This window comes from Camponotus floridanus, unplaced genomic scaffold (assembly GCF_003227725.1).
Source record: "Camponotus floridanus strain SB8 unplaced genomic scaffold, Cflo_v7.5 scaffold124, whole genome shotgun sequence".
Lineage (NCBI taxonomy): Eukaryota > Metazoa > Arthropoda > Insecta > Hymenoptera > Formicidae > Camponotus > Camponotus floridanus.
Genome location: NW_020229242.1, coordinates 31,111 through 54,216, shown reverse-complemented (window position 1 = coordinate 54,216; position 23,106 = coordinate 31,111). Strand labels below are relative to the sequence as shown.

Here is a 23,106-nt window from a genome sequence, read left to right as displayed (position 1 = left end):
TATTTTGATATTAATATAAAACATGTAATATTGACTCTTACACAATATTGATGTGACAGGATTCGAAATAATAGCAAATTAAACATAAAAATATTAAGAGAAAATATTATATTGAAAATGTTCATATCATGAAAATAAAAAATTAGTCACACGTGAGAGAGATAAAGCTTTTACTTTGTGTATTCCTAAGGTGCCGAAAGGCAAGGGTTGCCCTGTCTCGTTGTCGACCATGAGAACCTCGGAATCGAGAATTAAATCGTCCCCATCGGGAAATGCCCGCGCTATATAATCCTTGAACAGATTCACCTGAAAGAAATCAATTATCATTCCAAGAGGATTATTCAATTTCGGATGGCGCGATCTTTTGACGTAGTTTGAATTTTAATTCTATCGAGTGATTTTTCGTGAGAAATTTTTAACTATCTTTGTGTAAATATATGATTTTTTGCATTATATATCTCATTCTTTCAAAAAATCTTCTCACGTTTCTCGGAACGAGGACTTTTGTAATCTTGTCTCTCGAACAAGTATACAAGAAGTTCAAAGATGAAAAGGAAAGGTGAAAAATACATTTTAAGCTTTGTGCGTTGAATATTAAATCTTACGTGAGATAATCAATCGATAATCAATGTTCTCGCGTTAACACGCGACTGCGTCTCGAAGCATGAAATTGTTTTTATACGATAAAATCGATTTTAAAAACGATACATTATACAAAATATATCGATTATGTCTTTTTTGCAAATTATCGTCTCTACCTTGTGCGGCAAGACCGGTTTGAGGGATCTACTGAAGTATCGAAAGTCGTTTCCGCTTTTGTGCACCTGTACGCGCTCGCCGTCGTATTTGACCTCGGATAACATTCCGTTCGGGCACTTTCGCATCGCCATTTCCACGGATGTGCATGCCTCTGCCTTTATTAATTAATTAATCAATCATTCATTAATCAATCAATTATTTTATTCAAATTAGGCTGAAATTAGTCAATTATAATGCAACAAATTAATTAAATTAATAACAATTATTTAACTTTTAAATGAAAAATGTAACAATTATTACATTGCTATTTCTACGGATACCTTTATTAATTCATTAATCAATCAATTATCTTACTCACGATTGAAATTAGTCAATTATAGTATAACAATTTTAATTAAATTAATAATAATTATTTAATTTTTGAACTGGAAAATGTAGCAATCTACAATCGTGTTAATTATATTATATATATTATCATTATTTTCCTTTTTACGTTAGTTCTTAAATATATTAATATAATAATATAATAAACATTTTAAATTAATATAATTACTATAATATAATATATTAATTAAATATTTTAATTATTGATGGGCAACTCTTATAAGCACGCTACAGCAATTATTTAGCGTCTATACATGATTACTTTTAGTTATGTATTATAGTCACAAATAATTTATTAATATAAGGGAATCCTTGTTAGATAACCGAAGAGATAAAACTCGATTTTATTATATATACCAGCATCGGTAAAACCGGCGTCATCAGTGAAATGACTACTTTATTCCGACTGGATGGCGAGCCCAACGTGTCCGAAGGTTTTTCCTCCGAGTCGGGCAGAAAACGACGTATCACCGCTTCCAAATCTCGGGACATCTGGAAAGCCCTATACGCGTCCACGTGGACTCCCTCGAGACTGAACAACGTATATGTATTATTAACATCGTCAAATCGATTATAGGATACGAAAGCGCACTTATACACACTCACATGTGCTTCGGACCGGCGTTGATCCTCAGATCGTGCTTGATCAGACGTACGATCATTTTGAGGTCGTTGGAGGTACATCTAAAATTTTTATCGGAACGATTCGTAAGAAAACAGATTCGAGTGAAAACGAAGAAAAGGGAGAAAAAATAAACGATCAATATTGTATATCATTCTCGCGAGTGAAAGAGATACAATATCGGCGAGAAGTCAATAAAATTTTGGAGGAAAAAAATAGAGCTCAAGAGAGCTAATATATAACAAAGATTTATAAATTAAGTGAGGATAAATAAGATAAATTGTGAACGCGCGCGCGATTAATGCTTCTCCTCTGTTTGCAATTGCGAAATAATTATCGTTATTTTGGATATAAAAATAATCGGAGTATCGTAGCTGTGCAAACCGCAAACATTATAATCGTACATTGCATTTACATATATATTTCTTGAAATTTCTTTTTCAGCTCGAAAGGTTAACAAAAAGCATCGGCAAACTTACCTATCGAGGATGGATCGAAAATGCTGGATCTGTTCCTCCTCCTTGGTTAAATGTGACAAACTTTCCAAAAAAAGATCAACCTATCCGAATATAACGACACTCGCATTAATAAAAACATGAGACCTCGACAAACTGTTTACGTATTTCTGTATTTTTATTCAATTAATCGCGATTAAATTGAATAATTTAATTCTAAATTAGTTATCCAGTTAATTTTATAGAATTTGTAGATTAATTATCTCGAACTAATTTTAATTTAATTATCATAAAATTTCTTTATTTCTAATTAAAAATTTAATTAATTCAATTAATTAATTCAATTAATTAATTCAATTAATTTTAATTTAATTCTCAATTTGATTTTCATCACTATCCCTACAAATTTGTTTCATTTGTATTAAGTTTTCATAACAATTAAATTAACTATTTCTAATTATTTTTAATTTAATTACTAATTTGACACTTTTTCGTATGAATTTTCGTAATTTTTTCTTGATTCTAATAAAATATGTTCACAATTAGTTTTAATTTAACTCTCAATCAATTCAATTTGTTTCCCCACTAAATTTTTCTTATTATAGATTATTATAATTATTAGATTAGTTTTAATTAATGTTAATCTAATTCTAATTAATTTTAACTTAATTTCTCGATCTAATTTCCAAATTTTTCTTGATTTTAATTAAGTTGAACTTAATTTTCACTTGATCTTTTTTAGTTTTTCCCTCTTCTAAATTTTTTCAATTTTAATTGATTGTATAATTACTTTTTATTACAATTTTAATAATTTCTAGCTTAATTATTTAATGATTCTTGATTTTATACTATGAAATCGATTTTTCAATCAATCTAATCTGTTCCACAATGTGTCATATTCATCTTAATTTGTAAAATTAGACTTACATCTTGGATCGTCAATACGCTCGCGGTACAAGGCGACACAGAGACGCTGTTCTCGAAGAACATGCTGATTGTCTCAGCCACGTCACCTTGCTCCAGATGTTCCAACATCGCGTCCTCGTCCTGCAGCAATAATCGTGCGAACAACTTTATCAGCTGCTTACTCTGCAGATTGTAGATTCTCTTTACAGCGCCGGGCAGCAACAATTTGCACCAGAGCACGATGTCACCCTTAAAACCGTCTATATAGAAATCAAACAGAAGAAACATTTTTTTAGAGCTACATCTTTTCTCCTTCCAAATCTATTTTATTCAGTATCCTTTAACATTCAATTATTTTCGGTAATTTTATCTATAAATTAAAAAAAATAGTTTTTTTCCGATATAAATATAACATATAGTTAAATAAATTTTTTGTAAACTTAAAACAAATTTATTTAAGTACTTTAAGTAGTTTCTTAAAACATCTAATTTCCAAATTTTTCTTGATTTTAATTAAGTTGAACTTATTTTTCACTTGATCTTTTTTAGTTTATCTACAGATAGAAAACGAACGAACTGGGACACGTGTCAAAAACTTATTTATCGCTTAATTTGAGATCAGTGTTCCAGTGATTCAACATATACACAGAAATTTCTCACGCGTATGCTCATTTTTATCTCCATTCAGTCTCACACATAGATTCCGCATTTCGAAAAGACACATTAGATATAAAATAAAACCATTAATGAAAAAATGAAGAAAAAAAAAGAATCGTTGCTCTCCAATCTCTGTGCTAGCGAAAAAAAAGATTAAAATTGTGTAATCGAAAAAGTGATAAAATTTATGAATTCGGTTAGTTTCTTTCCCAACATCCGTTCCTTATCGCAATACTTGCCTAATAACTGTTTTTTCTTGCGTATGATAATTTTGCGAAATTGTTTTATCGAACGTTCGCTCTCTATAATTGTTTTTATAATTTTTATAATTTTTTTTTATTCCTTGCATTCTATGTAAAAAAATAAAATCATTATTACTATTAATAATACTATTAATATTCAGAATTATACTTGTATATAATATATAACATAATAAAATATAATATAAATATAATGAAGTAAATATGTAAAAAATAAATATAATATAGTAATAATATGATAATGTTCGTATTCGAAAATGTATTGGCTCCTTTTTTCTTTCTACTCCTCTTTTATTTTTACAATAATAGAAAATATTATAATTAAAAAAAATTAATTCTTTTTTCAGAACTTATATTTATACAATAATTCTTTATTAATTTACTAAATAAAATCTTATTTCTTTACTATTTTTATCTTCTTCTTCGAATGATGCTTTCTACACAGATTGATTCCGCGCGAGAAATTATCATCGAAACATTTTTGATGGAAAACATATAATTATAAAATTTTATTTTTCCGTTAAAACATAAATTTGAAAAATTTCATCGCGTACTAAAGAAGTATCTATCCGTCTCTCGATAAGGATAGGAATCAAGTTTAGTCGAAGTACATGAAGAACTGCGCGTTCGGAACCGCGCCGGTCCAATGGAATTCATCATCGGCGAAAATAGAGCAGAGCGCGAGATTAGATCACAAAGTTATGCGGCTTCTAAGCCACGCATGATTCAGTATCCATTATCGCGAACTATCGATGTTGATTTGATAGTTTCACGGGGGCCTTTGAATACGCGCGTAAAATTTTGCGCAGATATCCAAGATTCTCTCTCTCTCTCTCTCTCTCTCTCTCTCTCTCTCTCTCTCTCTCTCTCTCTCTCTCTCTCTCTCTCTTTCTCGAGCTTGCTATAAGCGAAACAAACAGATGATTGAGCACACAATTCGTAAATAATGGCCCCTAAAAATAGAGAGCCGCCGGAAATCGGAATTCCGAGACGTGGCGGCGATGTCGTGATCTCTTCTTCGTCGTCGCGTTTCATCCAGCTCTCTTGTCTTCTTTCTGCACGAAATATCGAAAAATCGCGAGAATCGAGTCGCCACAAAGCGAAAGTAGCGACGATTACGATCGCGTAGGCGCCGCGTTGATTAATTGGTCCACGACACTATCATTATATATCGCTTTATCGCAATCATCGGCTCCGAAACGCGCGAATTATCGCGTATCGTTCCACATGATATGGAAACCTATCTCTTTTCTCTCTCTCCTTCCCTCCTGCGTTCTAGTAAATGATTCTTTTGCAGGCGTGATTGCGTCAGGTCGCGTTCGCCTTCACGAATATGTCGAGCGGAAAATAAATCGCTCCGCGCCTCTTCTCTTCGTCGCCTCGACCGTCTTCGTCGTCGTAAAGTTAATCCCGCGAACTTCATCGTCGAGATACCCCTGCCTGCCATACTTGCCGATCGTCTTCAAAGCGAAAAAAACTATATCTTTTTTGTATTGTCTGCAGTATAACTTTTCGAAGAAATGCGAAAATAATGATTTTTGCGAATCTGCGAGTCCTTCCTTCAACCACAGATCCTTTCTCAAATTTATAGATTCTGGAGCAAAATTCAGAGACTCTAAAATGATGACAATCTTGATTAAAATATTGACAAAAAATCGCTAATAAAATACAAAATCTTGAAAATAAATATATTATTTGTTTTATTATTAAAGATTTTTTGATATTAAAAATTATTTAATAAATAAATAATTACTTATAATAAAATGCATTCTATTTGTGCCTTGAATACTTTTTGTATGTACACTTTGTGTATTTTTAATGATGATTATGTTTGAAATTAATAAAAAATCTGTGTACATCTCATACGTACACAATCATGTTGCATTTTATATTAAATACAACATTTTTAATATATCCAATTATTCTTCAATAAGGGAAAACTTAAATTTTATAGTATATACAAAACTTATTTTTAACCATATTTTTAATTTCCTGATACTATTATTTTTTAGTGAAAAAGATAAATTTGCATACAATATAAGATTGTGTGTGTAAAATATATTTTTACAAATATCGATAAATTTTTTTAAATAAAAATATATATTATTTTTATTCTCTTTAATGCTTCGCGATATGAAAAATTATTCCGATATGATAAAATATTTCCAAGTGATATGGAATGAATATCGAAATATCTTCGCATCGCTCACATAAATCGCGCAATAATTCTCCTCCCAATCGTGAAAATGTCGTAATATCGCATCGCGATATCGTAACATCGTAATATCTATCGCGGACGGGTATCGTAATTGCGCCGGAGCGCGAAAAACGCGATCATTCAGCTTTGCTGACGGACAACGACAAAGACGCCAGGGCGGAATCGTGATAAAGTGTCCGCGGAGAGAACTTTGCACGAAAGATCCCGGGAAGAAGAGGAGGAAGAAGAAGAGAGGCGGTGACGAGAAAGAAATCAAAGAGAGAGAGAGAGAAAGAGAGGGGGGCAAGATAGTCTGGAGCCAAGCTGGCTAACGCGAGAAGGGGCTCGTCGCAACGAACGTCCGCAAGAAAAGGTTCCTCTCGCACGATTAGAGAGGTGGGGACATCCGAGAGTTTATAAGAACACGAAGGGGGCCTAGTCGTGCTAGGCCGAGAATCGATAGTTTGCAAAACCGAGCGATCGTCGCGAAGTGTGTACGAAAAATCGAGCAGAAGGAGAGAGGAGGAGAAAAAGTGAGAAAGAAAGAGAGAGAGAGAGAGAGAGAGAGAGAGAGAGAGAGACGGAGAAAAAAGAAGAGATACGCGAAAATATCCGTCCCATAAACGTAAACTTGAAGACTTGAAAAGTAATCGCTCCGGCGATTACTTAAAGTATAATCGCGATTGTCCGCCAATCGAATACATATACACATAAGGACAGACTTATATAAAAGGCGACTGATCTTTCTCCTTTGCGCTTCTATTCCTTCGGTCGTGCGCGACGCGGACCATTGGGCGGAAAATCCAAGTTCGAGGGAGAAAAAGAAAAAAAAAAATAGGAACTTTGCTAGCGACGCTTCGAGAAGAATCTCCTCAACCCCTTGTGACAACAACGGTGAGTAGCTCTTGAGCCAAAGTCACTCAAGTTGACGCAAAACCAAAGTTTTTCATAAGATACTTGGCTTGAAATCAAAGAAGGAGTCATTTATTAATCTAGAAAATTACACAATTCAAAGAAATTTCGCAAACAATAAGTATTTAATAATCATTTTTGGCTTAATCAAATTGGTTGAGAAAATTAAACTAAAATTCTTTCCACACAATACTAATAAAATTACAGAAATTATTGCAATAAACTATAATTATATTAGACATCAAATTAATGTAGGAGAGCACTTCCGAGGATCGAACCATCATCAACTTCGAAATGGCACCGATAAAGAGTATCTTCAGTGCATTTTCGGGCATCTTCGGTGCATTACATCATCATACGATGCTGTTTTTCAGCATTTTTCAAATACTTCTTAACGTTACATAATTGTAACTTCTCCGAACGATGTATTGATTGTATTATATGAATTCTTCATGGATATATAATTCATAAATTTTTACACAAATAATTCTCCCGTAATCTTGCAATTCTGCGACTATAATGTCTTTTGTCGGTGCTGTCGCTACAGAGCGAGAGAGAAGAAAGAGAGAATTGGGGAATATCTTATTAAGTCTGTCATTTTGAATACATTCATATTCATATCATTCATTACTCGCGCTTTATTTCTTTTAATCATTCATTATTTTTATTATGCATCATCATCCCTGTTATTCGCATTAATCTTCATTATTTCATTTGATAAGAAATCGCGACTTGCCGGCTATCCAATTAAAATAAGGGTATATAAGGGTGTTTTATTAACTCCATTATACATGACATTTTCTAAGGAAAATTTTATTGAAGCTATTGAAGATATCGATATGAACTTTTTCTTTTAATTTCATTAAATAAAGACTCGTTCATACTATGTAATAAATAAAAATATATTTAATTATCGTTTCATTTAAAATTTGGTAGATTTTGTAAATTTTGTTTTGCCCCTTGCAATAAATTAATCTTTTTATTAAATAATATAAAAAAACTTTTTATTCGATGAAATTTAAATTCGAATCAAATTGAAATTTAAATTCTTTCAAGTTCCTTGAGCGTGTAAGGAAATTAATAAATTATATGTACGTGGTATAAAATTATTTTAAAAATTTAATTTAATTTAAAATTCTTTTTTTACTTGTCTTTCTGTATATCTGTTATTTTAATCGTTTTGAATAAAAGAGAAATTCTCTTTATCCGCAATCAAAGCTTTATTTATCGTTCGTTCTTCGTTGTTTATAAATTTCCGTGACCGCGACCGATCTTCTCGCGATCTCGGAAAGAGAAGCGTGGAAGTGAAAATTCTACGAACGATCGAATAAAACATTTGTGTGAAACTAACACTGCAACTTTGTCAAACTTGACAAGATTTCGCGATTCTACTCCCTCTTCCTCCCTCTCTCTCTTTCTTTCTCTCTGTTTGTCCGTCCAGATAACCCCGTAAAAATCTTCCACTTAGCGTCTCCCGCAGTGGCCGAGTCCCATTCACGCGTGCTTGGGTGTGATTAATGGTTTCCTTGTATCCGATTCCGGTATCATATTTACTAACCGCCGGGTCTCGCCCCTTTGCCTCCGAGAAAAGCGTGCGTATGAATGTAAAGAACAAGAGAGAGGGAGAGAGAGAGAGAGAGAGAGAGAGAATTTCTACTTGAAAAACGAGTTCTCGCGAGGAAGATGTAATGCGCGAGAAGAAGATCGCAATGGAATGAAAAATAAAATAATACGAAAGAAGGGAGGGGAAGAGGGCTTCTTGTTGAGGAGGGACGTGAAGATGGATTCCCGTAATGTTTACACGAGGAAGAAAGAAAAGCATCGTCGTGTCGATATCCCCATTGATGAGATTGCTTCTGCATCTCTCGCGCTCGTTTCGCCCTCGTTTCGCGCCTTCTCTTCGTCTTCGTAGCACGCGATGCACGCGAGAAGGATCTCGTGTATGATTCATTCTGGTTTATTCCTCTGTCTCGCGAGAGAAAAAACAGAGATAGAGTCAATAATAACGCATCCCTCCTTTTCCTTTTCTTTTTCAATAAATTAAGAAAAATTTGCAGGTATCGAGATCGCGAACAATCTTTCTTATAAACTTTAATGCTCAATCCTTGTCTTTGAGGAGAGCCGTTTATTACGATCAGATATAGATGAATCAGTTGAAATAATTTTGTCTAGGAAAGAAAAACTTTATCGTTGAAAAATGCTTGATAAAATGTTTCCAATACTATTGTTATTTTGAAATAGAATTTTTTTTCTTAATACTCTTCTTACGTATACTTCTTTTTACGTATAAAATCTCTAAAGAGAAATGAGGGAAATATTCCTTCTTTTTTATCCATTGTATATATTACAGTTTATCAAAGAGAGAGAGAGTTTATCATTTGCATTTCGATATCAATAACATGTAATTTAAAATTTGAATATATCATCAATAAAGGCAACAAAGTGCAATATGTAATATTGCATTTGATATCTTACGGATGCCGCCTATCAAGACAAATTTTAAAACAATGTGACTATCAGGCAATCCTGATGCACTGCTTAACATTATTTTAAATAAATCATTAACAAATTTTAACTCAATACAAAACAGGTGATTCTATAAATTATCGCCTCTTCTCATTTTTATCTGTTTCAGGAAAGAGAATCTATGATAAGGAAAAGTCTATAACACACTCTAAAATCATATTATTCTTTGTATTATTAATATTTTTATAGAATATTTATTATTAATATTTATTATTAATATTTATTTGTAATATTTATTTGTAATATTTCATGATAAGTATTTCTGAATTAATTGTCTGACTAAACTTTTGCGAGCGGCGATTCGGAATAATAATTGGAAAGATATCGTGTTTTATGTCACGTGGCCGATTTCGACCACAAGATCAACGTTCGCCTAAAAATAAATAATCCGATATTGTTATCGGATTATAAACTAAACTGTAAACTTACATTTCTTCGAATTTTGATATCTTATAATGTGCCGAAAATATGGCGAACAACTCGACCAATACCTTCGAAATATCATCGTGTATCGTGAATATGAAAAGAATTTTTATAATTTGTGGAAATTTGAAAAAAAAAATTCTGTGTGTAAAATTCGTCTTATTAAACGAATCAATCAATCATAATGAAATAAAGTTAAACTGTCAATTTTTGAAAACGTAAAGTTGATGGCTCGACGTAAATATCTTTTCGAAGTCCCTATTTTATTTACATTATTTTAATCACTAAATTAAATTCGTTTTAAAAAGATTGATCGAGAATCGATTCCTCTCGTTATTGCATTTATGAAAGTATTGTGGTAAGGTCATCGGAAAGTAAATATTTTATGATATTTCGTATCTTATGTCAGAATAATTTTGTACGAGAATAAAGTATACAATATCTCAAAGTATATTCACTTTTCGAGATTACCTCCTGACACTTAACACTTTTTCACGCAAAATAAAAATCATTTTATGCCAAACACATAAGAGGGAGAGATGAGGTAAATAGTTGTTTCTGACAATATTCTGTTTGTCATCTCTCTCTCCCTCCTCCTGAAAAAAATATAATATTCAAGAAAACAGCCTCATTCACTAAAGCTGGATCATTTCATTTATTATTACACAAATGAATAATACAAATATTTTGCGCGGGGAGCAGTAGCTCTCTTTCGTACGTAAAATTATTTCAGAAAAAAATGAGAGAGTATCCGCTATATTTATTTAACCATCTACAATACGATCCATTATCGCGGTAAAGATTGTACCAGAAATCTTTTCCGCGGGCAAGTCCTTTTCTTCTATCATGGAAATGTGTCAGGGGAATCGTTAATAATCGCCTTCATGTTTCGCGAAAATATCGCATGAATTCTCGATTAATGAAGCACTCTTCGTTCAGACGCGAATGCTGCTTTCGTTCGTTCTCATTCTTTTTCATTAGGGCATATAATTCTATCTCACACGATTTTGTAGTCCGAACGTTATAAAAAACGAGATCCTTCTCGAAAGAAACAATCAACGAGATGATTTGCCAATTTGTGTTGTGGCCGAAGTTTTCCGTCGTCTTATCGAGGTCAGCGAAACGTCGTTGATCTCGGAAGCTATCGCACAGCCTCATTACCGAATGTACCGAATAACCGTGTAAAAACAAACTTGGTTAAATTCTACCTCAACGCGACTCATGCGTCACTCTCGATTGTTCATTTATCTTTCATGATGCTATTAATCGACCGTGTTATCCTTTTCATATCAAATAAATGTTAATATTTATTCAACGGGTGTACCATAAAAATTACATTATTGCATAATAAATTATGAATTATTGATAATTATTATTATATCATAATAAGTTTAAATAATGAAAATAGTTTAAAAAATTTTCTAAGGATTTTATAGAATTTTCAGAATTATTGCCGTGTATTTTTTCCTTTTAAATTAAAACTTGTTCAAAGAAACTTTATTCCAATAGATTCTCTATTTATCTTCACAAGAACGCAGATAATTTTTTCGCGTAAAATATGTAATTAAATAATACATGCAAATTACATTTCACGTACAATTCCTTCTACATGAAGCCATGCTTAAATTTCGCACGATTCAACAATCGCTTATTCGGGCATTTTCACGAACTATCGTATGCATTGTTAATCATGTTATATTAATGTAACAAGTGAGAGAGATACTTACCTCCCTGTGCTCCTTTCGTGAACATCCTCTTAATAATCGCAGTCTTGTCAGTGTAGGCGTCGGCATTGGCGATATTGTTGCATACGCGTCGAAATTCGCGAAAGGAGTCATCTTTTGATGAGATCTTTTCCCCTTCTTTCTTATCTTTCTCCTTGTCATCCGTTACAGTTCCTTTCTTTTTCTTTTCCATCGTTTTTTCCGAAGTAGTACTTGAGGAAGGAGCCGTTTTTCGTGGCGATGTGGTCTTTTTCGAAATCTTTGTAGGACCTAGAGCAAATAAGTATAAAAACTGTAATTTTTAATATACATATAAATTTTTAATTAAAAATTACATAATTGTCCTACTTATTTATTTTATATTTTAACTGCTCCTTTTATATTTTTATACTTTTATTTTCCCTTTTATATTTTATTCTTCTATATTTTTTATACTTTTTTTATTTATTCTCTTGTGATAATTTTTTCAGAAAAAGTTTTAAGTCATTTAAAATTGAAAAGTTTAACGGATTATTTATTATTAAAATTATATTAATCGTCATGAAACTGATAAAAATATAACAATCTTTCAATAAATTCATCTCTCTTGTTTCCCTCATCCAATTACTCGTACATTATTGACCGTCTACGTGAACTGATTTTTAATTATGGAAAACGAGAAAATTATGAAGAAGAAAATAGTACACGCGATATGACACGTTGTAATTCTTTCCCAATATAGATGAACTTTTCCACCCCCGCACAGAATTCTCAATCTCTCAATCTTATAAGCGTCAAGTTCTTTTGGAACTTTTCGTTGTAAAGCTTTCGCAAGCGAGAAAATCTATTAGAAGCAACGGAAGTTTCTCTCACGAAGAGGAAAGCCTTTGAATGATTTTTCCATGTAACACGTAGATCGACTACACACTTTGAGATAATGTGAAGAAAAGTATTGCTGGATTAAGTATAAATGTTAATGGCTCCGATGAATGGCTAGACGCAGTAGCGGACCTATCGGTAAGCTAATAAAACTTGATAAACTCTAGGACATCAATATACGGGTGTACAAAGTATTCTGGAAAGAACAAATGTTCTTGATAATCGAAATCTCTTGTTTAATATAAAATTTAAAATTAATTTTTTTCCCTAAAATATCGAGTGGAATCAATTTAGTCTCTTTTCTATTCGACTTTAAAAACGTATATATCATTTTATTGCTAGTAACAAAAAACGATCCGCTGAATAAACACGAATAAGTCGCGAAAAAGGGGAAAAGGGAGACAGCAAGACCTTCTTTCAAGAAGGAGTCAAGCGCTCACAAGATGTCACGATACTCACAAGATTTCTCGAATTCCTCCAGCTTATTCAGGATGACCGTCTTGTCGTCGTCGGACAATAATTCCCAACCCTTCACATCCTCCGCAGGATCATCGATCCTCTTGGTCGTCGCGCGCTGTTTGGCGAACGCGTCGAACAGACAGGTGACATGGTGCCAGGCCGGCATCAGTTTTCCATCCGCGAAGAAGCTCGTCACGTACTTGCCAATCCGTATCTCGCCCTTCTCGATCACGCACTTGCATCTCTTGCATTTCGCGCGGCCGGTCTTCGCGCGTTCGACGGCGAACGGTTTCTCTTCCCCCTGCTGCGACTCTTCCTCCTCGACGTCGCTTGACATGATGACTCACCTGTCGAAATAGTATAATTTTTATTATTGTATTTTTCGGAGTCAAGGGAAGCAAGCGCTAATTAAAAGGTGCCTTGAATTACATGTGTAGATCGTATCATCGAACGTATCGCGAGCATTCTAAGCGGATTCTGATGTATCTCTCCTCTTAATTCTTCCCTCTCTCCCGTTCTGTTAGCGTACGAACGCACGTAACTGGGAAATCAAAGATCTGCGGGTGTAATCGCGCTACGTCTTAACATAGGTAATCGAGCTTTGGATTAGCGTACAATCTGTGTAGCTCCTTCTAAGGCAACGGAGGAAACCGACATGTAGTTGCGTAAATTGCTACATTATCCGCTAACAAATAACGTACATGCGCGTCACGAATATTAGGTAATTTACTTCAAACAGACAAACGTATGGTGCGTAGGATTCCCGAAACACACATGGATACACGTTAATTAAGATCGTAGACGTATTTAATGTCCTCCAAATGCAATGACGTAATTTATCGCCGATGAGCAGCGATCTCTCAAGATCCCCCAAGATTTTGTTTTTTTTTTTAATTTAAAAAAATAGCATAACGTATATAAGAGGAAGTAGGGGAGAGAGAAAAATTACATTATGTGTGTTGACAAATTAATATCTTTGATAGTTCAATAAAAAAATATACACATGAACAAAATTATTTATTATAGTTTTTTGATATGATTCTTAATTTTTTTCATAATAAATCTTATTTAATCATGCATATCTTATTTTTTATTTTTTTCAAATTTATAATATAATAAAATAATTTAGAAACTAGAAGCATAAAAAAACTACACAAATAATCATTTTTTCTTTGTGTTAGAAAAAAAGATATTTTGTTGAACTATATGATTCATTTTCCATAAGAATGAAAGCTAGCAATTCAAACTTAAAAAAAAAATTATTAAAGATCAAAAAGTTCTTTATAGAATGAATCTTTACTATAGACATTTTAGAAGGATTTTTAATGTAACGTCAATTGTATATTTCAATTTCTGATAAGACATATGTTTATTCGGTCTGTCAATATATATCTAGTCAGTCAGGACTTTAGTTTCTTTAGTCGCTTATCAGAATTAATAAGTAGAGTTAATAAGTAAAATATAAGACTAAAAATGTTTAAAAAGATTAAAGATATTTAAAAAGTAAAAACTATGAAAAAATATGTGATTCTAAATTAGGATCTCTTGTTTTAATGAATGACATTTTGATTTCAAAATGTCAACATTAGTCTGGGCGAATAGCTGCATGACGCAGTTTACTGCAATATCTCAAGATCGTGTACAGTAATACGTCTATATAATCTCTTATTAAGCTCTCATTATACTTAAGTATACAATAATTCTCGGAATGTCAATCCTCAGAAACGCTTTAAATAGAATTCCTTTCTCTCTCTCTCTCTCTCTCTCTCTCTCTCTCTCTCTCTCTCTCTCTCTCTCTCTCTCTCTCTCTCTCTCTCACTCTCTTTTTTCTCTCTCTTCCTATCCCTCTCTTACTGACGAAAATTGGAATCGAGTGGGAAGATCTCATTATGTCTTTTCGTCCATAAATATCGAAAAGAATCTCAATCTCGATCGAGAATATAGAAAATACACAAGATATTTTGGCTGCGTTCTGAAATTTATTGACAATACTGAAAATCTATAAAATATGTAATGTAAACTATATAAATTTTCAGTCTTAACATTGAATTTTGGAACGCAGCCTTTATAACTCGTCAAATTAACGTAGTTAACATGCTACATATAAACTTTTTTCATTGTGTTTGAGTTCATTGTCAAGTGAATCTATATGTTATAAAATGCCTTATAAAGTCAAAAATATGTTATCAGTTTTCCAATAAACGATAGAGATTGATTTCTGCCTAAAAATTGTAAAATATATGTGTGTGTTCTTTAAGTCCCTGAACGCAATAACATTTTTATCCAAAGTAATCGATAAAGTGACTAAAATTTGTCGAACAAATCAATTTTATTAATTGACGATCAATTTAATTAATTTATCAATTTGATTAATAACGAAAAATGGATCATTTTTAATTTTACATCCATCATATTGATTTCGCCAGATTTATTATAATTGTTTCCTTATTTTAATGTGTTTAATTTTGCTTTAATATTTTCAGTAAAAGGAATTATAAATTTAAAAATTAAATTATATTATATAAATAAATAATTAAAACATACATACCAATAATATTATTAGTCGAATTATTTATTTAAAAAGATCTATTTTGAAGCTTTTAAAACTAATTTTGTTTACTTTTATCATCACATTAAAGAAATAAAGATGATATTAATAATTATTAATAATTATTAATATCATTTATTAATAATTTAGTAAACATAAGAATTTAGATAGAAATAGGTTTCTTTACTTATCCTTTCAATTTTCTCGAGAACAAAACGTCACGCAAAACAATTTGCTTCATTATTTTAGATTTAATTTTGCGCGAGTGTATTCATGTTCTTTTGAGTCGTATTCCAATTTACTCTTGTACATATTGAAATTGCGACTTACGAAATTGCGAAAGTAATAATTTCATCGGAGGGAAGAAGAAGGAACGAGAAAAAATCTCTACCGAATCTCGATAACTCTTCTTCCCTGTCTCCCGCATCCCGTTCTCTCAGAGTCACGATAAGAAGTCTTATCGTCGTTTCGTCATTGGCTCGAGAACCGAGAGAACATTGCTCTAATCTAATTTTAAATATTCGCTCATCTCTTGCGTTACATTATATACATTCGATCTAGTCGCGTACGTTTGCCTTTTTTACGCGCGATCGACACGAGTCGCGATCCCGCGATTAATGTCCCAGTAATTTCTCAATTTTCCGGCGAAGAATGCATATGCACGTTGAATGTTCGAAGCACAAAACATGCGTACGAGTGTACGTAGGTGCTTTTATCAATATGCTGATTTGTTTTCATTACGCGTTGCGAGAGATTATCAGCGACCTTATAATTTCATAACACGTCATTTTCCTTGTCATCGAGTGTAATTGGCACGTCGCAATTGAATTGTGACAAAAATTCGATACATGCGCCGTTAATGGATAAACAAAATATCGAAGGAGAAAAAAAGAGACCTGGGGAGGCGGATTGGGAAAGGAGGAATGACTTGCATAACTATTTTCGTCCGATAAATTGGGAGTCAATGTATATCTCTTTGATATCATACATAAAAAAAGTATGATTCAATTTAAAGGAGGAAAGATTATTCAAAAATATTATTATCCGATTCGATAATATAAAATATAAAATATAAATATAAATATAAATACGAAAAAATATAAATACCGAAAACTTTTCTTGTCTCAAAGTGTGAGATTTTCTCGTGCATTCCGTCAATTCTTTTCCGGATTCCGCGTCGGAATCTTTAATTTGGTCGGTAACTTTAACGACTAGAACGCGAAAAGCGACTTATAAATGGCGTATACGAGATAGGCATCGTTTCATTGAGAAAAAGTGAAGAAAAGGTGGAGAAAAGGGTAGAGGATCAAACGCAACCTTGCTCCTCGTATCGCACTACAGGTGGGTATATTTCTCGAGGGTGGTGGCGGATACGGGGAGATGAGTGAAGGGGGATATCCCCGCGCGGGTATAATAGAGGGTGCAACAGCCCTTCGCGGCTCATTCCGTCACCGCGTGTCCTCCCGTCGACGTAATAGAACGCGATTTTCTCGCAAGGGACCTTTCGACCAGCGTAAGTTACATTCGCGCTCTTGGAGGAATCACTCGGGAACTGTCACAATATCCGGAGAAATTCGATTCTTGCATAATTCTCGGGGAAAAAAAAGAACACTTTCCAACATTTTCCTCTCTTTTTCTCTCGTCGTAATCGAACTAAAAAAAAATGAAAAAAAATTACCGATTATTTCTCCCGAATGCCTAGTAGTCTTTGAACGGCGTGGCTTGAACGAATTGTTTTCTAATCGTTTTGTTTGCGACGAACGGGCTTACATTGGAATTAATGAGGTCGATTTAGAATCTATAAATAATCGTTAACGGCCATCAAGGCGGAGAAATCATCGTCGCACGAAACGCTTTCTGCTATTATTATTATTATTATTATTATTATTATTAATATTATTATTATTATTATTATTATTATTAATATTATTATTATTAATATTAATATCATTAATATTGTTATTATTATGTTATTATTATGTTATACGTATGTGACGCTTTATCGCGCGTTTGTTATCGCTATTGTTATTATTATTGTTATTATTATTACTATTATTATCGTGACGCGATATCGCGCAATTTCGGATCCCTCTTTTCTCGTTGCTCGATTTTATTCTTTATCACACACCGCACGTTTTGCGATACCGATAACATTCTATCGGCGAAAGGATAATCCGTGATGACCCTCGCGTGGAGACCGGTATCGCACAAATCACCGGATCATGCTCGTTCTCGCCTTTTGTGACTCGCGGTTCTCAATTCATAAAGTAAAGGGAAAAAAAAGAATCAATTATACTTGATATATTCTTCTTATACAACCTAAGGGAGTCCGTCTTTTTCATCTATCGCTATTATACTTGTTCATGGGAAGAGTCTCAATCTCTTGTCGTCTCAATTTCAACGAGACATTTCCTTGCGTTTCTCGATTTTTTCATTTTTTAGTCTCTCGCGGTTCTTTCGTTATCAAAAATATAAAAAAACCTTTGTTATTATTAAGAATATAAAATATTCAAAATTAACTGTCCGATTTAACGGAAATTACGAGAGGAAAATGAAATATCTCTTGTTTCTGAAATTGAACTTTTTTAATAGTGACAAAAATTTTTAATAGTGACAAAAATATTTTTAAATGATTCTCAACAACTGCAAGTTCCGTCGAATGCACACCTTTGCCATAATCAAGTTTAATAAAACTGGAAAACTCTAGTCTCTCTCTTAAATGGAATATTATTGATTGCAGTGTGATTTTAATTATAAATATAACACTATAAATAATAAAATTTCACTGAGAAGAATCAGTTAGCGATAGAGATTGATTTTTCAATGAAATTTTATTATATGTACCAGTCAGTAAAAAACGGAGGAGCAAAGTGCGAGTGTTTTCACTGAAATCTCGTTTTAATCAGTGACATTTTTAAAGTCTCCTATTTTATTTCAATTCTTTAATATTATATCGCGCATATTAATGCAAAGAATTCCTGTCGTTTCGTAGAGAGCACGAGATACGAGGGAATGACGGAAAGAGCTAGTCGACGAGGCGCTGCTAGGACAAGCTTCTGCCTGCTGGTGGCTTTCGTCCTATCCTGTGTCATAAGTGGCAGCGAGAAGGTTCTTGCATTTCCGCAGCCCGAACCGCTACCACCGGGATTCTACGGCGATAATTTGGCGTATGACGCGCAGAGTTCTGTAAGTGCAGTTTGATTTACACGATGCCGATTTATATGATTGCTGTCTAAAAAAGGAAAAAAAGAAATTAAAAACAGCAATTATATTTATTTCTCGAATTGCGTTCCGTTAGAATTTGCTGAACCGCCTGAAGCAGCTGGCGGAGCACAAGCATCGCGTGGACGAGCAAATCGAACGCGAGATCGCTGATGAACGCGAAATCACCGACGAACAGATCGAGATCCAGGCGATGCTGGAGGCGAATGCGCGGGAACGCGCTGCAGGCCGGTCGCAGCCATCGGATTATTCCGAGGAGCCGGAACCGGAAGCGCTGCCGATACCCGCTGCCATGGTCCACCACGAGCAACACCCGGGCAAACGACACGGCATGAATGGAGTTAGTTGTGAGTATATTTTTCATATTTCTCCTCGTCGATTCTCTCCGAAAAGAGATATCACGATTTAGTCAGATTCTGCGAGACAAGAGATCTTCGAGTCTTATTTTATTTATTTATTTTATTTTATTTTATTTTATTTTATTTTATTTTATTTTATTTTATTTTATTTTTAATAATCCTTTTAGCATAATATGTACAAATTTGCAAGTTTCTTAAAAATAAACGTGGAGCAAAATGTGCAGTGAAACTTTAATTAATTAAAGAAAATAGAGAAAGGATTACGGCAATCTAGTAGTCTAGTGCGCATTAAAATTAATTAATGAACGGCTAAAAATTCCTCTGGCACGAAAACTTTAAATATTCATGTATCGTGTTATATATTCGAGCTATATATTTGAAACATTGGAGACGATCTCGGGATGATATTCCACGGATTTTCGACGCCGCATGGAATCCGGTCATTAAAATAAAAAGCCAGTCGTTCTCGTCTCTTACCGGGTTTAGTTAAGATCTCGGGGGATCGAGAAAATTATGCCACGCACTATTTTCACGCGGGAAATTCACGCAGAATCCTCTCCTTTCTCATGTGGAAAGAGACGAAGAGTCTGTTTTTTTCAAGAATTTCTCGGTTATATTTACTAATCTCGAAAGTAATTTTTCTCAGACACGCTTGTACGAATCTGTAACGCGTTCGGGATCGAAGATGATCGTTATCGATGACAATTGATTAGAGCAATTGACTCGTGACGTACGTGTCTCCGATTGATTCATCGAACGACTCGAGTTCGAAGGATCGGAAACCTTCTCGGAAAGGAAACCTAGTCGGAGATGGGAACTCATCTCCGAAATATCGCGATAATCAGACTTTTCAAATCTGTTCTAAAAGTTTTGTAACGTGCGCCTTCCACATTAATTTGTCGCTTTCTTTCGTTTTTTTTTTACAATTTTGCACTTTATTTCTTTATTCTCCTTGTTATTATCTTATAAATTTGCATTAATCATTGTTCAAAAGAAATATTATGTAAAAACTCTGAAATTAAATATATAATATAATTATAACTTTATAAATAACATCAAAATAATAAAGAGAATACACAATTTATCCCCATATATGATGTCTTAAAAACATATTTTTTTCATCATATAAACATCCCCAACAGAACACTAGATTTATTTTTATATAATAATGTTTATAATAAAATTCGTTTATTTAATTATTATTAATAACTTTAATTATCATGATCATATTTTTTTATTTAAACGTACAAAGCGTCTGTAAGAATTACTCACTCTCGATCATTATTAAAGAAAGACAATCGCGAAGCTGAACTGCGACAGCGAATAACGCACGCGATTCGTGTTTCAGATCACATGTCCCTGTGCCACTTCAAGATCTGCAACATGGGACGTAAGAGGCAATCGAAATAAGTCCCCATAAATGGTGTAAAGAGGCAGTCGCGAGATGTTCGAAACGGCGAGCGCGGCGAGGAGCCAAGGGAACCTCATTGTGCTTCTTTAAAGAAACATTAAGTAAAAGATCAATAAAACACAGCTTGCCACGGTCAATTGAAAATTAAAAGTGAGGAAGATAGCAAGGACGAGCGGTCTCAATCGACATTAGCGACATTTTAACATCGAAACACTCGACGTTAAAATGTCGATTCAAATTCAAGAAAATAATGACTAAAATATTTTTCATAAAAAAATCTCAATGTCTCGGATAAATCTTACCGTCCTGGATACATTGTACCTGTATTATAAATTCCTCCAGGATAAACAAATAAAATATTCAACGATTCGCGTGAATTTTTCGACAGAAAATTGATAAAAGAAATTAACAAAACAGAGGAGAAAAAAATATTGCATCGAAAAAAGGTACGAGGATCGTCATCGCTCTTCCTTGCTATCTCTTCAAAACAGTAATTACCAGTATTACATGTCATATACGCGCCACGATGAATCTTTTTGCGCAGCGTGATGTTAAATTTCGCGAATCGCGAAATAAACGCTCGACGGGCACTTTCATTAATGAACGTCGATCATCATTAAGTCTGTTTATAGCGAAGTACCGAAAGGCCAAATAACGCGACTGAATTTGAGGCAAAAAAATATATTGGAAATATCAAGACCCAGTCCTCGGCTGCCACACGAAAATATGTGTACCATCCGATTAATTCGAGCCAGAGTTACGCGAGCTGCCTATCGAACCTGTCTTGGAATATCGAGCGAAATCATCGACGAGATATTGTTAAATAAAAGCGAAACGGAAGCGATACTTGATTCAAAAAGAGAAATTAATGAAAAATTAGTTCAAGTATAGTATTTGATTTACAATTAATCTTAAAATGTGCGAAATCGATTATGAATATCCATATGCAAAACGTTTCAATTATATTGTGGCAAATATTGCATGTTGTAGAAATATTGCAAAGATTTATATAAAACTAAAAAAGATAAAATGATAAAATAATATTATAGTTATATTAGAAATGAGAGATTGTAATGTTTGGATATTAAAAGTGAGAAAGGAAACATTTCAAACACATTTAAAGTTACTCTTTTTTCTCTTTTAAAATTATACTCGATGATACATAAATTAAATAATTGATCAATTAATAATAATTGTCATTTTTGGTCAGATAATATTATATGTTGTTGTATATGTGAAAATATTTGAGAAAATTTAAGGCTTCTGAAAATAAATACAATTTATGTCGAAAATAAATGGTTTATGTCCTTATTAGATGTGTCTTGAATAAGCTTATGATTAATTTATGAGAACTCCTAAACTTTCTTTGTTATATATTAATTTTCAAATTAATTTTCGGATTTTAAGAAGAAAAATAATATATATTCTTCAAAAATTTCGACTAATTGCTAATTTCTAATTTTTTTGTCAATCTAAGATCAACAAAAAAGGATATAGAAAAATCTCACGAAAGAAAATAAGTATCCAAACGTGAGCTGATAATTTATTAACTTTCAATAGTCACGTTATTTCGAGAAAAATATATATTTATAGAACATATATATTTATGACTGACAGATTTCAAATTATCGAAGTCTACTTAATAATATCTCGTCGATGGCGAAATGAGCAATCGAATATAAAATTTCTTTCCCTTTTATTTTATAAAATTATATGAAATGTTTTTAAAAAAATGATGTCAAATAATGGGTCAATTTAGCAATTATTATTTTTGGCCCGATAATAATATTTATTTTGTCGTATATATACGAAAATATTTATGAGGAAACTAAAGAAAGAGGAAAGTAAAAAAGAAGACTAAAAAATTATTCGATTAGTAAAAAAATAAAATTTTCCTCCTCGCTCGCATCGCAGCGGCTGCACTTCTAATGTAAAAAGAAATTTTATCTTGCACGAGTTAATGCGTTACGCGGAGAAAAGTAGCGTATCGAAGTGTGCTCTCGTAAACTGAATTAATGAAAATGTCACTGATTACCGAATATTTGAGTGAAAACTCTCACACTTTGCTTCTCCGTCTCTTGTGTGTGTGTCCCACTAACAAAGATTTACGCAAAATTTCATTGAAAAATCAGTAATAATCGTACATTTACAAGATGCAGCTTTTCGAGCTTTTCCTTATTTATTTTTAGATTGTATTTATTGAGAGAAGCTCTCAAACATACCTGAACATATCTGAAATAAAACAAGTATAATTAATATTAGATAATCAGATATATTTTAACAAAATATATCATATAATATAAATTTATTTCATATATAAATATAAATTTAAATTATTAAATATATTATTAAATTATTAAATTATTAAATTATTTACATATACGAATTTATCTCATATACGATATTATAATATAAGACGCGTTA

At 32.8% G+C, this 23,106-nt stretch overlaps 2 protein-coding genes across 7 annotated transcripts in view; one reads left to right on the top strand and one right to left on the bottom strand.

Moving 5' to 3' along the window:
• LOC105249105 (DNA ligase 3) overlaps window positions 1-23,106 on the bottom strand; it is a 33,954-nt gene that overhangs the window by 8,256 nt on the left and 2,592 nt on the right. For 4 of the 5 annotated variants that reach the window (XM_025415614.1, XM_011254329.3, XM_011254330.3 and 1 more), the window contains exons 2-9: window positions 13,143-13,489; window positions 11,829-12,095; window positions 3,148-3,386; window positions 2,245-2,324; window positions 1,750-1,827; window positions 1,501-1,675; window positions 759-914; window positions 175-306 (exon numbers count right to left, since the gene is read on the bottom strand). In XM_025415614.1, coding sequence (XP_025271399.1) covers window positions 175-306; window positions 759-914; window positions 1,501-1,675; window positions 1,750-1,827; window positions 2,245-2,324; window positions 3,148-3,386; window positions 11,829-12,095; window positions 13,143-13,479 — 1,464 coding nt within the window. In that variant the 5' untranslated portion in view covers window positions 13,480-13,489. The remainder of the gene's footprint in view (window positions 1-174; window positions 307-758; window positions 915-1,500; window positions 1,676-1,749; window positions 1,828-2,244; window positions 2,325-3,147; window positions 3,387-11,828; window positions 12,096-13,142; window positions 13,490-23,106) is intronic. The other variant, XM_020026870.2, reaches the window with a different exon arrangement.
• LOC105249104 lies at window positions 6,558-21,833 on the top strand. Of its 2 annotated transcripts, none has more exons than XM_011254328.3 (4): window positions 6,558-7,134; window positions 18,683-18,876; window positions 18,989-19,259; window positions 20,620-21,833. In XM_011254328.3, the coding sequence occupies exons 2-4, from the start codon at window positions 18,703-18,705 to the stop codon at window positions 20,679-20,681; spliced, it is 507 nt and encodes a 168-aa protein (XP_011252630.1). In that variant the 5' UTR covers window positions 6,558-7,134; window positions 18,683-18,702; the 3' UTR covers window positions 20,682-21,833. The 2 variants fall into 2 exon arrangements, with proteins under 2 accessions (XP_011252630.1, XP_011252629.2); XM_011254327.3 differs by lacking the exon at window positions 6,558-7,134 and adding an exon at window positions 17,056-17,203.